The following is a 12,798-nucleotide window of genomic DNA, read 5'->3' as shown; positions in this document are numbered from 1 at the left end:
CAGTCCTGGATTCAAGTCCCTACCTTGCTGTCTTGGCTGTGGGACCATGGATGGGTCACTGAATTCCTGAGCCTCAGTTTCCCCATCTGTACACAGGCTCTGTAACATCTTTGTAGAGTAGACACAGTGAAATAAGGCCTGGAAGGCACCCAGGCCAGAGCCAGGCGGGTAGATGCCCCACTAATGGTCCCCTGGCGGGCACTGGAAACACAAAGGCAGCTGTGCCGGCCCTCGGTTAATTGTTCTTTCGTGTCCACAGGGAGTCTGACTTGTTCTTTTTGGATCTTCAGACGCTCCGATCGGGGGACGAGGGCTGGCTGGTGTTGGACGTGACAGCAGCCAGTGACCGCTGGCTCTTGAACCGTAACAAGGACCTGGGACTCCGCCTCTATGTGGAGACAGATGATGGTAAGACAGGGGTCAGCATCAAACCTTCCCCTGGGGGCTCCTCAAAAAAAGCTGCTGGCAGCAGACACAGCTGGAGCCCCCTCATTTGGCCCCAGAGGGCTGGCCTTTCTCAGTCGCGGGGACTCAGTGGGTAGAGGCGAGCGTTCCTCAGTGTGGGACAGCAGTAGGGCAGGTTGCTTGCCTTTCCAGGCCTGTTTCCTCATCGGCAAAATAAGGATTCATGCCTGCCTTCATTCATTCAGCAGGTGTTTGAGGGAGAGCCTCTTTTATCCCGGCAGCGGGACTAGAAAACCTGAAGGTGGGCCCACGTTGCTGTGTCTGAGATGCAATAAGGGGCCGCTGTGGCTGGAGCTCAGGGGGCCAGGGAGCGATTGTGAGGAGGCTGAGGGAAGTGGCCAAAATATTAAGTATGAAATCAGCATTATTTTATTTAAGAGCAGTGGAGGAGGATGGCAGGATCTGATTCAGCTTTAATACAACAGCCCTTTGAGACACTCCCCCGCACGGGGGTGTAGCCTCGCCCCTCCTTCCGTGTGGGCTACACTTAGTAACCTGCTTTCAAAGTGTTCAGAGGCTGAGGCAGTAAATTTAATTTATGGGGGAACCTCAGCAGTACCCCCTCAGTTAGGCACTTGGGCTCCCATGAACACCTCATGTAGCTCTCAGACGAGATGCGAACCCTCACCTCTGTGGTCTTTATCCCTGAAACCCAGAACCCCAGTCTGACCACGAGAAAAACACCAATGAGAAACTGAAGAACACGCCACAGAATACAAATAATACAAAAACTGTCAAGGTCATCAAAAACCACAGGAAATCTGAGAAATTCACAGCCCATAGGCGCATAAGGAGTTGTGATGAGTAAGTGCTATGTAGGACCCAGGGTGGGATCCTGGAAAAAGACACTAGAGAAACTAGTGAACTCGGGTCAGTCATGGTGTTTAGTAAATAATAAGACACCAGTACTGGTTCATTAGTTGTAACAAACATTGTTCAGTCACTCAGTCATGTCTGACTCTTTGCAACCCCATGGACTGAAGCCCACCAATCTCCTCTGTCCTCCACCATCTCCAGAGTCTGCTCAAATTCATGTCCATTGAGTGGGTAACAAAGGTACTATAGTTGTTTAAATGTTAACACTTCCCAGGGGAAACCTGGTCTGGGTGTATGAGAACTCTATACTATCTTGGTGTATTTTCTATGAATCTCAACTATGGTAAAATGAAAAGTTCATTTGTCTGAGGCATAAAATAAAGACCCCCTGATTTCAGTCGGGAGAGTAGACTCTGGGGGAGGGAAGTGAAATCAGGTGGGAGCTGGGGGTGGGGGAGCTTGTCCAGCGGGAACGGAGGAGGGTGCTTGGAGGAAGCGCAGGGGACAGGACCGAGCCGGTGGCTCTTTTTAACAGGTTTGGTGGTGTTCTTGCCCGAGGTGGGGAAAAACAGAGGAGCAGGTTTGATGCAGGAAGGCAAGAGGTCTCCTTCGGCGGGGGTGTCGTTGAGGCCCGGCTAGACATGCGTGGAAATGTTCCAGGACCGGGAGTGCTGGGGACACAGGTGTTGGAGCCCCTGCCCCAGAGGTGGATTTTGGGGGTGTGGGGGGCGATGGGAGTAGCGCGCCTGGGAGGAAGGGTGACGATGGAGAGGGCAGGAGGCCGGCGCCCAGGCTTCCCGGGAGGGACGTCGCCTCGGGGTCTCCGAGCGTCAAGCCCGGGATCCCTCTGGTCCTCCAGACGATCCAGGCGGTCCCGCCTCCCGCCTTCGCGGCCGGGAAAGCTCGGCCCCTCGGGCCCTCGGAGCGCGGAGACGGAGCGGAGCGGCGGGAACCAGCCGGGCGGTTGCATCACGGCTGGGCGGGCCCTGCTCTGTGACGCGCGGGCGGGGCCGCACGGTTGCCTCCTGTCCCCGCCTGTCCCTGCTGGGCCCGGAGCCCGAGCCGGAGCGGAGCGGACGATGGCGGCCCGGCGGCTCCTGGCGTCGGTGTTCGGGCGCCGGGTCCCCGCCGGCCGCTCGGGGCGCGCGCTGGCGAAGGGTGGCGCGTGCGGCTTCGCCTGCAGCGCCCGCGCGCGCGCCAGGTTCTACACCGACCCGGTGAAGGCCGTGGGAGACATCACTGATGGCTCCAGGATCATGATCGGGGGCTTCGGGCTCTGCGGGATCCCGGAGAACCTGATCGGGGCGCTGCTGAAGACCCGCGTGAAGGACTTGACAGTGGTCAGCAGCAACGTGGGGGTGGAGAATTTCGGTCTCGGCCTCTTGCTGGGGACCAAGCAGATCACCCGCATCGTCTGCTCCTACCTGGGGGAGAACTCGCTCTGTGAGCAGCAGTACCTGGCGGGCGAGCTGGAGCTGGAGATCACGCCCCAGGGCACCCTGGCCGAGCGCATCCGCGCAGGCGGCGCCGGTGTGCCCGCCTTCTACACCCCCACGGCCTACGGGACCTTGGTCCAGGAGGGAGGCGCACCCATCAGGTACTTACCAGACGGCCACATCGCCATCCTCAGCCAGCCCAGGGAGGTGAGGGAGTTCCATGGGCAGCACTACCTGCTGGAGCATGCCATCACCGCTGATTTTGCTTTGGTGAAAGGGTGGAAGGCCGACTGGGCAGGAAATGTCATCTTCAGGGCCAGCGCCAGGAACTTCAACGTGCCCATGTGCAAAGCCGCCAGAACCTCCGTGGTGGAGGTTGAAGAAATTGTGGACGTGGGGTCCTTTGCCCCAGAAGACATCCATGTTCCTAGCATTTATGTAGATCGCATAATACAGGGGGAAAAATATGAGAAAAGAATTGAGCGTTTAACCGTCCGGAAAGAGAACGATGAAATATGCAAGTCTTCAGATAACATAAGGACACGGATCATCAAGCGGGCAGCTCTTGAGTTTGAGGACGGCATGTACGCCAATCTGGGCATCGGCATCCCTCTCCTGGCCCCCAACTACATCAGCCCCAACATCACCGTGCACCTTCACAGTGAGAACGGCATCTTGGGCTTGGGTCCCTTTCCATTAGAAAAGGAGGTGGACGCGGACCTCATCAACGCGGGCAAGCAGACAGTCACCCTTCTTCCTGGGGGCTCTTTTTTCTCCAGCGATGAATCATTTGCCATGATTCGAGGGGGACACATCAACCTGACCTTGCTGGGGGCCATGCAGGTTTCCAAATATGGTGACCTGGCTAACTGGATGATACCCGGCAAGAAGGTGAAAGGCATGGGGGGTGCGATGGATCTGGTGTCCAGTCCCAAGACACGAGTGGTGGTCACCATGGAGCACTGCAACAAGGCCAACGAACCCAAGATCGTGGAGAAGTGCACCATGCCACTGACGGGGAAGCGGTGCGTGGACCGAATCATCACCGAGAAGGCCGTGTTTGACGTGCACAAGAAGACGGGACTGACCCTGACTGAGCTCTGGGACGGCCTAACAGTGGAGGACATCGAAAAGAGCACGGGGAGCCCCTTTGCCGTCTCCCCGAACCTCAGACCCATGCAGCAGGTCAAAATGTAGCCCGAGAGTGAACCTCGGTCCCAGAGCGTGTGCTTCTGCCTTCACCTCCCAGGACTGCATTCCAAGGAAGCCACAGTCACATTTGTACGTTTCACCAGCATCTGACTGGCTTTGTCCTGCCATCCCAGACTCGTTGCCCCTGCACAGGCTTTGTTCTCTCAGGAGAGACATGCCTTTAATTAAAAACCAAAGGAAAGCAAAGACGTTGACCTTGTATGTCCTGTGAATTCTGAGAAAGCTCTGCTCCCATCGCCCTCCTCACTGTCTATGATATTTACATTAAATTCTATGCGGTTTGAGATGGTCCCATAGAAGGGGTTTCATTGAAGTGCCTGTTGGCGTGAATGAATCATGAACCATAGGGAAAGTGACGGGGGAGGAACAAATCCACCCAGAGTCTGCACCGGGAATTTCCTTGAACCATGAAAACATACACGTGTAAATGTGAGTTTGTGATCAGGAGAAATGCTGTCTTAAAGAATGACTTTTTTTTCCTTTGGTCCCTTTGACTTTCCTTCTGGACCTTTGATTTTGTCCCTAAGGTTTGTTTTCATTGTAGCCTCACCTTCTCTGCCCCCCCCATATTTCTCCTTCTTGTAGCTAAACATGTCTCTAGAAGGGAAGCAAGAACGTCTAGGCAGCCAGTAAACTGGTCATAGGGGCAATTGAAGGAGGAGAGACCGTGAGTGCTGATGTTCTGCAGGGAGGTCTCCTCTGAATAAACAGTCCAGCCGTGTGCTTCCAAAGGCTTTGGCTTAGGATGGGCGGGATCTAGAAACCTGACAGATGGACTTCAGTGGGTTTTCTCATCTCAAATCATCCAGATCAGACACTGGGCCCTTCCTCTCTGTCACGGAGCCTAAACCAGCCTTTTGTTCATACTCCCTTGAAACTCAAGAGAGGCAGAGAGGTACTTCATCCTGAATCCACAGTCTCACAAGCCAAACAGAAAAATAATCTGTGTGTGTGTGTGTGTGTGAGTAGGGTTCAAACACAGGCCTGCTGTGGAGCTCAGGCTTTCTCAGTATGGCCCGAGGGCTGCACAGGAGCTCGTGGGTAAGAACACAAAGTTCCAGCTGGTCAAGGAAGGCCTTTCGGAGAGGCCTCCCTGGAGCCTCATCCTGGCAGGAGGCCCAGATCCTAAAGTGGAGACAGTGCACCTGAAGGGACAGCCACAGGGTGTCGGGACCGTCACCAGGCGGGCAGGGAATGGGCATCTCTGGGTGGATGGTGCAGCACCTTCCGGGGCTTCTGGAGACAAGCACTTGACGTGCCCTGGGTGTCAGGAGAAGTCTTCCAGCAGCAGCCGGGACAGGCAGAGGTTTCCAGAAGCAGAGGAGTGAGAGGGCTGTTCAACAGTACACGCCTGTGCAGCAGTGTTGCAACATTGGGATGAAATGTACGTGGAAATGGGATGCTCCACCTTGTGTTTTAAGAAATGTGACGGTGAGCTTGTAGTCCCATCCCTGTTGTTTAGTCTGAGAAAATCCCATCAGGAAAGGAAATGACATTTTCCCTTTATGGAAAAGGAAAAGACATTCTCATCTTTATGATGAAAGCCAGGAAATAAGCTAAATGTCTAAAGATGAACTAACATCTAAATATTCAGATCTACTCAAAGGAATTTTATCTATTTGAAATGTTTGTAGTTGAGACTTAAGAACCGAGAAAATGTTTAGGTGGAAAAATTGGGGGGGGAAAATATGGACTTCCTTAGGTGGAATTTTTTTTTTTTAAATTATTTTCTTTTGGTTGTGCGGATCTTTGTTGCTGGGCGTGGGTGCCCTCTGCTTGCTAGTGCAGCTCATCTTTGTCGTGGTGGCTGAGTGTCACTGCAGTGGCTTCTCTTGTTTCGGAGCACAGGCTCTGGGCACACAGGCTTCAGCAGCTGCAGCTCTATGCTCACAATTTAACATGAAAAACGAAAGCCTAGAAAAAATGAAAATGGTGTATTGTAGTGCGGAAGGGGTTTTATATTTTTCCTAAGTTTCTTTATAGTTGTTTTTATATCACTTTGACAATTAAGAAACAAGAGGTCACTGGGAATACAAAGAGGTACAGGAAGATAGTTTTTATTGGTGGAGCTGACTTTTCTAGGGATAATCAGTGTGTTTTTCCTGCATCCTCAGGCTTTAAGTGGATGTGGGTAAAATTCCACTTTTACAAGCGTCACTGTTTCAAGGCAAGAGCCCCAGTTGTGTCACTGCCCGCAGCTTTTTCTCTTTCTTCCTTTTTAAACCACAAACCTGGTGGCTAAGAACCTAAGTGGATAAGAACTTGGGCTCTGGAATTAAATACTTGTGTTTGAACCTGACTCTGGGACTTGGGGTAAATGTCTTCGCCTGCTGAGCCTGGGGTCTCCTTCGGGGGCTTCAGGGGACGTGAACAGCCTGCTCTTGGGTGCTGTCAGCAGAGCAAGCACTGAGTCCATGTCACCTCCCAGCTGGGGGTTGTAAATCCTACGCTGATCCCCAGAAAGGACGGGGTGGGAACTAGAGCCCCATGATGGAGGTTTGACCCTGGTTCTGAGAGTCCCCGGCGGTGGGGCTCTGGGCCGTCACTGAGCAGCTGTTTCTGGTGAAATGATGGGTCCAGGGTCACCGTGAAGACCGGTGAGATCGTCACATGAACGAACTGAAAGTTGTCCACCTGCGCGCCCTCAAACATCACTAATCCTCACCCTGTGCTGGCGAGGCCCCTCCCTCACCCCATAGAACTGCCCGCCCAGGCAGGAGGCGGGTTGAGCCGGGGAGGTTGAGGGGCTGGGGCCGGACTGGGGATTCGGGTCCTCAGAGGCCGAAACCCAGGCCCAGTGGGTCCCCCGAGGCCTCAGCCTCGAGCTCCGGGCCCGCCCACAGAGGGGTCCCCGCTGTGTCCCCCGCAGCGCCCGCCCTCGAGTGACCCCTCTCCGCTCTCTCCGTCTCAGGGCGCAGCGTGGATCCTGGCCTGGCCGGTCTGCTGGGGCGACAGGCCCCGCGCTCCAAACAGCCTTTCGTGGTCACCTTTTTCAGGGCGAGCCCCGGCCCGGGCCCCGCCCGAGCCCCTCGGGCAGCGAGGCCCCTGAAGAGGAGGCCGCCGAAAAGGACCAACGAGCTGCCGCCCCCGAACAAACTGCCGGGGAGCTTCGGTGAGCCGGGGAGGAGGCGGGGACGGAGCCCCTCTGGCCTCGGCGCGGGCAGGTCCACGGTCACCGCCGCCCTCCTGACTCCCTCTGCCCTGCCCCCTGCGGAGCGACCCCCACAGTCTCGGGGCTCTGAGCATCCCCCCTTGCTGCCCCCGCCGCCCCAAAGCCCTTCTCTGCCCTCGGGGGCGAGGCCTCTGTCAGGACCAGGGCCCCTGCCGCCCTCATGCTGCCCCGGGCGCCCTGCAGGCTCCAGGTGTTTGTGTGAAGGTCACCCCGCCAGGCCGAGCCCCGCAGGAGCAAGGCCACCGGGGCCCTTTCCTTCGGGAGCAGCCGTTGCTGCCTCAGTGGGAGCCACTTGTCCTGTGGAATGGGCGCGGCAGCAGAGGCCGAGGAGGTCGGGGTGACTCCCCGGGAAAGGAGGAGGGGCCGCCAGATGGCCAGGGCCCCCGGGGTTTTTACTGGATTATCAGGACCCCACAGGCTGAAAGTCAGGGGAGGCTGGACAGAGTGTGGGGTGACTGCAACCAGAGGGAGCCATCGAAAGTTCTTGAACTGGGTCATGGCACCAGCAGAGCTGCAGACATGGGCTTTAGGAGACCAAATGGGTTAGTTTCCCAGCATTTACTATTGAACAAACGTGCGCGTCACGGCGCCCCCTGCCCTGGGAACAGCAGCCCAGCAAAGCCCGTGCCCCTCGTATCCCCGCAGATGATGTCCATGGCTCCCACGGCCGGCAGGTGTGCCGTCGGCACGAGCTGTACGTGAGCTTCCAGGACCTGGGCTGGCTGGTGAGTTCCGACTCTCCTCCTTTCCTAAACGACCTTCCCCACCTGGAGACCGCAAGTGTGTCCCAGAGGAGGCAGACCCCCGGAGGACTTTGATTGTCTTTATTTTCCTCCAAGTTCTCTAAAGGAGGAAGTGAAAAGTGCTGTTTTGTAAAGCCATGAATATGGAGACTGAGCCTTCAGCCATAAAGTGTCAGAGCTGCAGCAGGAAAGCTGAGGCCAGGGTGGGCAGTGCCTCTGGGGGGCTGTGAGTGGCGGCGGCCAGGGAGGACGTGGCTGCGCGCTGATGGCGCGTGAAGGGGACAGAGCTCATGCCCAGTTCTGTCCACCGAGGGACTTCGGTGGATGTCTGGCCTGGGGGCGGGGTGCCACTCTGCCCTGGGAGGTGTCCTGAGGCCGAGGGATGGAGAGGGCAGCCCTGAGTCGTGCTGTGACAGGTGCTGGATGAAGGGCTGGGAGGGCATGTGGATGGGACTCACCTTCTCCCATTACCCCCCAGGACTGGGTCATTGCCCCCCAAGGCTACTCAGCTTATTACTGTGAAGGGGAGTGCTCCTTCCCGCTGGACTCCTGCATGAACGCCACCAACCACGCCATCCTGCAGTCTCTGGTCAGTACCGCGCCCTCCTGCCTGGACACCTGGGGAAGGGGTTCGCCCTGGGGAGGGGGGCATGCAGCCAGGAGGTGACGGTGGACTGCTGTGTCAGGGAGCCTTCTTCACATGGAAACCTTCCTGCCTGCACGTGCAGTGAAATCCCACAGCCGTACAGAGACGGGTCCCTGTGTGGCCACTCTGTGCGGGGACTCTGCCTCCCATGCACCTGAACAGCGTGCAGCAGGCTCTTGCTGACTGGTGTACACACATACACACGTGTGCACTCCACACGCACATGGGGGCATTCACATCCACTGGGTGGGCCTGCCCGCTGTGGCCAGAGGCACAGCACCCTCATGACAGGTGGGCATCCACACGACTACCCGTGTACCAAGCACACACGTGCAGCACGTTCACTGCCGAGTTTGGCCTCCTGTGGGACACACACCCTGGGGGTTGGGCTGAGTTACACACGTGGAGGTTCTGTCCTCTCTTCCTGCACGAGAGTCACGGGCTGCCATGCGCCCTTCTGGCTTCGGCTTCCCCTCCCGCTCCTCTCCTGTTGCTTTTCCTTCCGGGTCCCTCGCGCTTTGTGTTTCTGCAGATCTTAGGACTGCCAATGCCCTGGTGTCTGGGGCAACTTTAAATGCTGGACGTTTCCAGTAGGAACGTGGTTGAGGCTGCCTATTGCTAAGTGTTTGCAGTGGGTTTTGTGTATGTGTGCTGAGGCTTATTTCTAGAACGTTGACCTGGGCACTCTAGTTAGAGGCTGTTCAAGGTGTTACCAGAGTGACAGTGAGTGAGTTAAGAAAGCAGCTTGGACCCCCGATAATGCCTCCTGTTCCAGTGGTCATGTGGGGTTTGCTGGACACCCCCTCCCCCAGGAGCCACCTTCCTTGCAGAATCTCTGGGGTGATGAACCATGTGTGGGCTTCCTTCTGCCCTGTGAGGGGGGCATAGGGTGATGCGGTACTGCCCCTCCCAGGTCCGGTCCCCTGGCTCTGCAGCAGCCCCGCCCCTCAGTCCCCGAGCTGTGAGTCAGCAGGAGGGAGCACTAGCTCTGTGTTAGGTGGCTGCCCTCTGGGGAGGCTGTCAGTGAGCACGAGAAGAAAGGAACAGCCAACACGATGGGTCCCCTGAGGAGGGGAAGACTGGGGTGAGCCGGGTGGGCTCAAGGACCCTGTCTTGGAGGGAAAGAGGATGGAGGGAGGTGATGGTGGGCTGGGCAGGGCCTGTCCCAGGGTCCCTCCTAAGGTGGCAGGTGGTGGATTTAATTCCCAGTAAACTGAGGAGTTGCAGCAGGTTTCAGAGAAGCAGGGCCTGATCTGGGCACTCTCTGGAAGCACCTCTGGCAGCTGCAGGAGGACAGACCGTGGGGTCGAGGGTGGAGGAGGCAGGGAGGAGTGAGGAGCTGCTGCGGTCCTGACAGGAGGATCCGGCATTGGTGGGTGAGACGTGGACAGTGGAGGCAGGAGGGCAGGAGCCCAGGCCTCCAGGTCAGACCCTCCCCCAGGACGAGGAGGGAGCAGCGAAGGTGCTGGGTGGAAGAACGGATTGGAGGGAATCCATGGTTCTGCTCCCACCCCCGTGTGTATGAGGCCTTGCAGGACCCTATGTGAGAAGTTGCGGGTGTGCAAATCTGGAGTCTCCCAAGTCGTGAGTGCAGAAGAGATTTTCTGGGGGAACAGTAGAAGTGAGAGGTGGGTGAGGAAGAGGAGCCTGGGTGGGAGGGAGGGGGTGAGATGGTGGTTGGGGTGTCCTGGGGCCGAAGAGGAGGAAGTGGGTCCCTCCAGCCTCACCCCCCACATTCCCCTTGCAGCAGCCAGAGGGTCCCACTAAAGCACAAATGTGACCACCTCCTTCTGGGCCAGGAAACCCCCATGGCATCCTTATCCCTGGGGAGAAGTCTGAGCCTTTGGCTTGTGACTCGGGGCCCCTCACTGGCCTACCCACCTCCCCAACCTCCCCCAGCCCACGTCCCAGTGCCCTCACCTCCCTGCCTTTCCTCCCTCCCTCTTTTGCCCTGGAGCATCCTTGTTTATCCTGGGCCAGGCCAGCTCCTGCTCACCCTGCTGCCTTGTCTCTGGTCCTTCCCAGCCAGCGTTGGTCTCCAGCACTCATGCTCCCAGAGTGAGGACGACTGCTGTGACTATTGTGCTGTTCTCAGGGGTCCTGGGTGTTTGCTGGAATGTTCCCCTATCTCTCTTCCTGTCCTGCTGAGGATGAAAGTGGGGACCACATCTGAGACATTTCTGTATTTTCCACCTGGGCAGGGCTGGCACAAGGCATGTGTCTGAAATACATTTGTGTTGGAAGGGAGAAAAGCACCATTATACCCATTTGGCAGAGGAGAAAACTGAGGTCCACAGAGGCATGACTTTTCCTGAAAGATGCACAGCCAATAAGTTTCAGAGCCTCCGATTCGGTCTGCCACGTGGCTCTAAAGTGACGTGAATGCAAAGGCACATCAGACTCCAGATCAGTCTCTTGGTACAGACGGAACAAAGGCTGTCCTCTCTGTCGATCACCTGGTGAAGCCTGGTCCAGGATGGACTTCCAGAACAGCTGCGCCCCTGTGGTGCTGTCCCAACCTAAGAAAAGCCCTCCCGGGTTTCGAGCCACGTAGAGCCTCACAGGTGGTGCAGGCAGGCAGTGTCGCCTGGTTTCTTTCATGTGGGCCTTTGAAAACCAAGCCCAGCCACCCCAGGTGGAGACTGGGAAACTGGGGAGCAGCACCCCCACGGCCCAGTCTCGCTGGACATCCCCACAGAGGCCTCTGGGCCCTAGGCCAGCCTGGTGCCTGGCTGACAGTCCTGGCAGCAGGCTGGATCCAAGCTGGGGCTCCCAGGACAAGGCTGGGCTCTGGGGACCAGGGGCCAGGGTGCTGACAGCCACCCCCACGTCAGATGGCTTAATCCGGGTCATGCTCAGCAGTCTCCCATGAAGGCTGGGAGGCCCTAGTGGATGGACACAGGTTTCCTTTTCTCTCAGGCCCCGACTGAGTGGGGGTGCCTTCAGGGCCCATCCCTGTGGCAACCGGTGAGGAGTCCAGTACAAACTGCAGCTCATCCTGCCCAAGTGTCTGCATAAATATTTGTGTGGAGGCTTCAGAAGCTCCCTCAGATGGGCTGTTTTTAGGGGTAGAGCTGTTTGCAGGAGGGTAGCAGGGACTCCCGGTCCCCTCCCCCTGTCGGGTCCCAGCCTTGTGTGGCCTCAGCCAAGCAACTGTGCAGGTGACTCGGCCCCTGTGCCCCCATTGGTCATCCACCCAGAACAATCCCTGTCTGCAAGTTGTTACAAGGGTGGAGGTGTTTTGAGAAACAATGGTGTCGGACACACCAAGGGTGAGCCTGGATGTCTGGGCATTGCGAGGTGTAACAGGGACCTTTACCGGCTCCCAGCCTGGAGGGGCAGATGGACCAGAAACAGCTCGTGGGGACAAGACACGATCAGGGATGTTATAGAAGCGATCAGGGAAGAAGGAGGGGCAGAGGGGATGCGGGAGGGGAGGCTGTGTTGCAGCGGCGCCAGGCCGGCGCTGGCACAGGTGCGGGGCACCCGCAGGGTCAGGGTCCTCCCATCTGAGGGGAGGGGCTGTGGCAGGAGCCCCCGGTGCTCAGTCTGGGCCTGAGGGCAGTGGGCAGGGCGGGGGTCAAGGGGGCGGGGTCAAGGGGCGGGGCCGGGGCGGAGTTCACGCCAGCAAGTGCCCGGCTGGGCTGCGGGGTCCGGGGGAGATGGACCTGGGAAGGGGCCGGCGGCGGAGCCCCGGGGGGCAGGAGCTGGGCGCCGGGCCGGGGGTCCCGGGAGGAGCCCGCGGTTCTCACGCCTCTGCCCGCCGCCCGCTCCGCGCCAGGTGCACCTGATGAAGCCGGACGCGGTCCCCAAGGCGTGCTGCGCGCCCACCAAGCTGAGCGCCACCTCCGTGCTCTACTACGACGGCAGCAACAACGTCATCCTGCGCAAGCACCGCAACATGGTGGTGCGCGCCTGCGGCTGCCACTGAGGCCCCGCCCGGCCGGCCGGCCCTCCGCGGAGCCGGGCCGGAGACCCCCAGCAACGTCCCAGCTCGGGCAGGGACCCCCCTCCCCCAGCGCAGTCCCAGCTCGGGCAGGGATCCCCCGGCGCCGTCCCAGCTCGGGCAGGGACCCCCCGGCGCCGTCCCAGCTCGGGCAGGGCGGCAGCGAGGCCCCCCTCCCCTCCCCACATCCTGCCTGGGGCTGGTCCTCGCCAGGCCCTCCGCGCCACCGCGTGCCTGATGTCGGGGTGGGACTCTGCATGGTGGTCTCAGTCATCCAACAGGGCTCTACCCCAGCTCCCTCCCCAGAGGCTCAGGCTGACTGTTCTTTGCGGTTGACACAGAGTCCTGTCTGAGGACGCAAC

The 12,798-nt window shown here is 58.3% G+C and overlaps 2 protein-coding genes across 3 annotated transcripts in view; both read left to right on the top strand.

Annotated features, from left to right (window-relative positions):
* LOC129540874 (bone morphogenetic protein 8B) overlaps positions 1–12,421 on the top strand; it is a 29,112-nt gene extending 16,691 nt beyond the window's left edge. Inside the window, exons 3-7 of one of the 2 annotated variants that reach the window (XM_055402351.2) lie at positions 260–408; positions 6,841–7,041; positions 7,747–7,826; positions 8,323–8,433; positions 12,272–12,421. In XM_055402351.2, the coding sequence (XP_055258326.1) occupies positions 260–408; positions 6,841–7,041; positions 7,747–7,826; positions 8,323–8,433; positions 12,272–12,421 (691 nt within the window). Of the gene's footprint in view, positions 1–259; positions 409–6,840; positions 7,042–7,746; positions 7,884–8,322; positions 8,434–12,271 lie in introns of both variants that reach the window. The other variant, XM_088834821.1, reaches the window with a different exon arrangement.
* Positions 2,354–4,162, top strand: OXCT2 (3-oxoacid CoA-transferase 2). Its single transcript, XM_055402350.2, has one exon. The coding sequence runs from the start codon at positions 2,361–2,363 to the stop codon at positions 3,912–3,914; it is 1,554 nt and encodes a 517-aa protein (XP_055258325.2). The 5' UTR covers positions 2,354–2,360; the 3' UTR covers positions 3,915–4,162.
* Positions 12,422–12,798: the final 377 nt, after the last annotated feature.

The sequence above is a fragment of the Moschus berezovskii genome, chromosome 4 (assembly GCF_049115385.1).
Source record: "Moschus berezovskii isolate FMDL1 chromosome 4, NW_MosBer_1.0, whole genome shotgun sequence".
NCBI classification, from domain to species: domain Eukaryota; kingdom Metazoa; phylum Chordata; class Mammalia; order Artiodactyla; family Moschidae; genus Moschus; species Moschus berezovskii.
The sequence above is the reverse complement of the archived record's forward strand: the minus strand, read 5'-3'. Positions and strand labels throughout refer to the sequence as shown.

What these genes read in the sequence shown, in the direction of transcription:
- OXCT2 (XM_055402350.2), top strand. Translation starts at nt 2,361, where the DNA reads ATGGCGGCCCGGCGGCTCCTGGCGTCGGTGTTCGGGCGCCGGGTCCCC.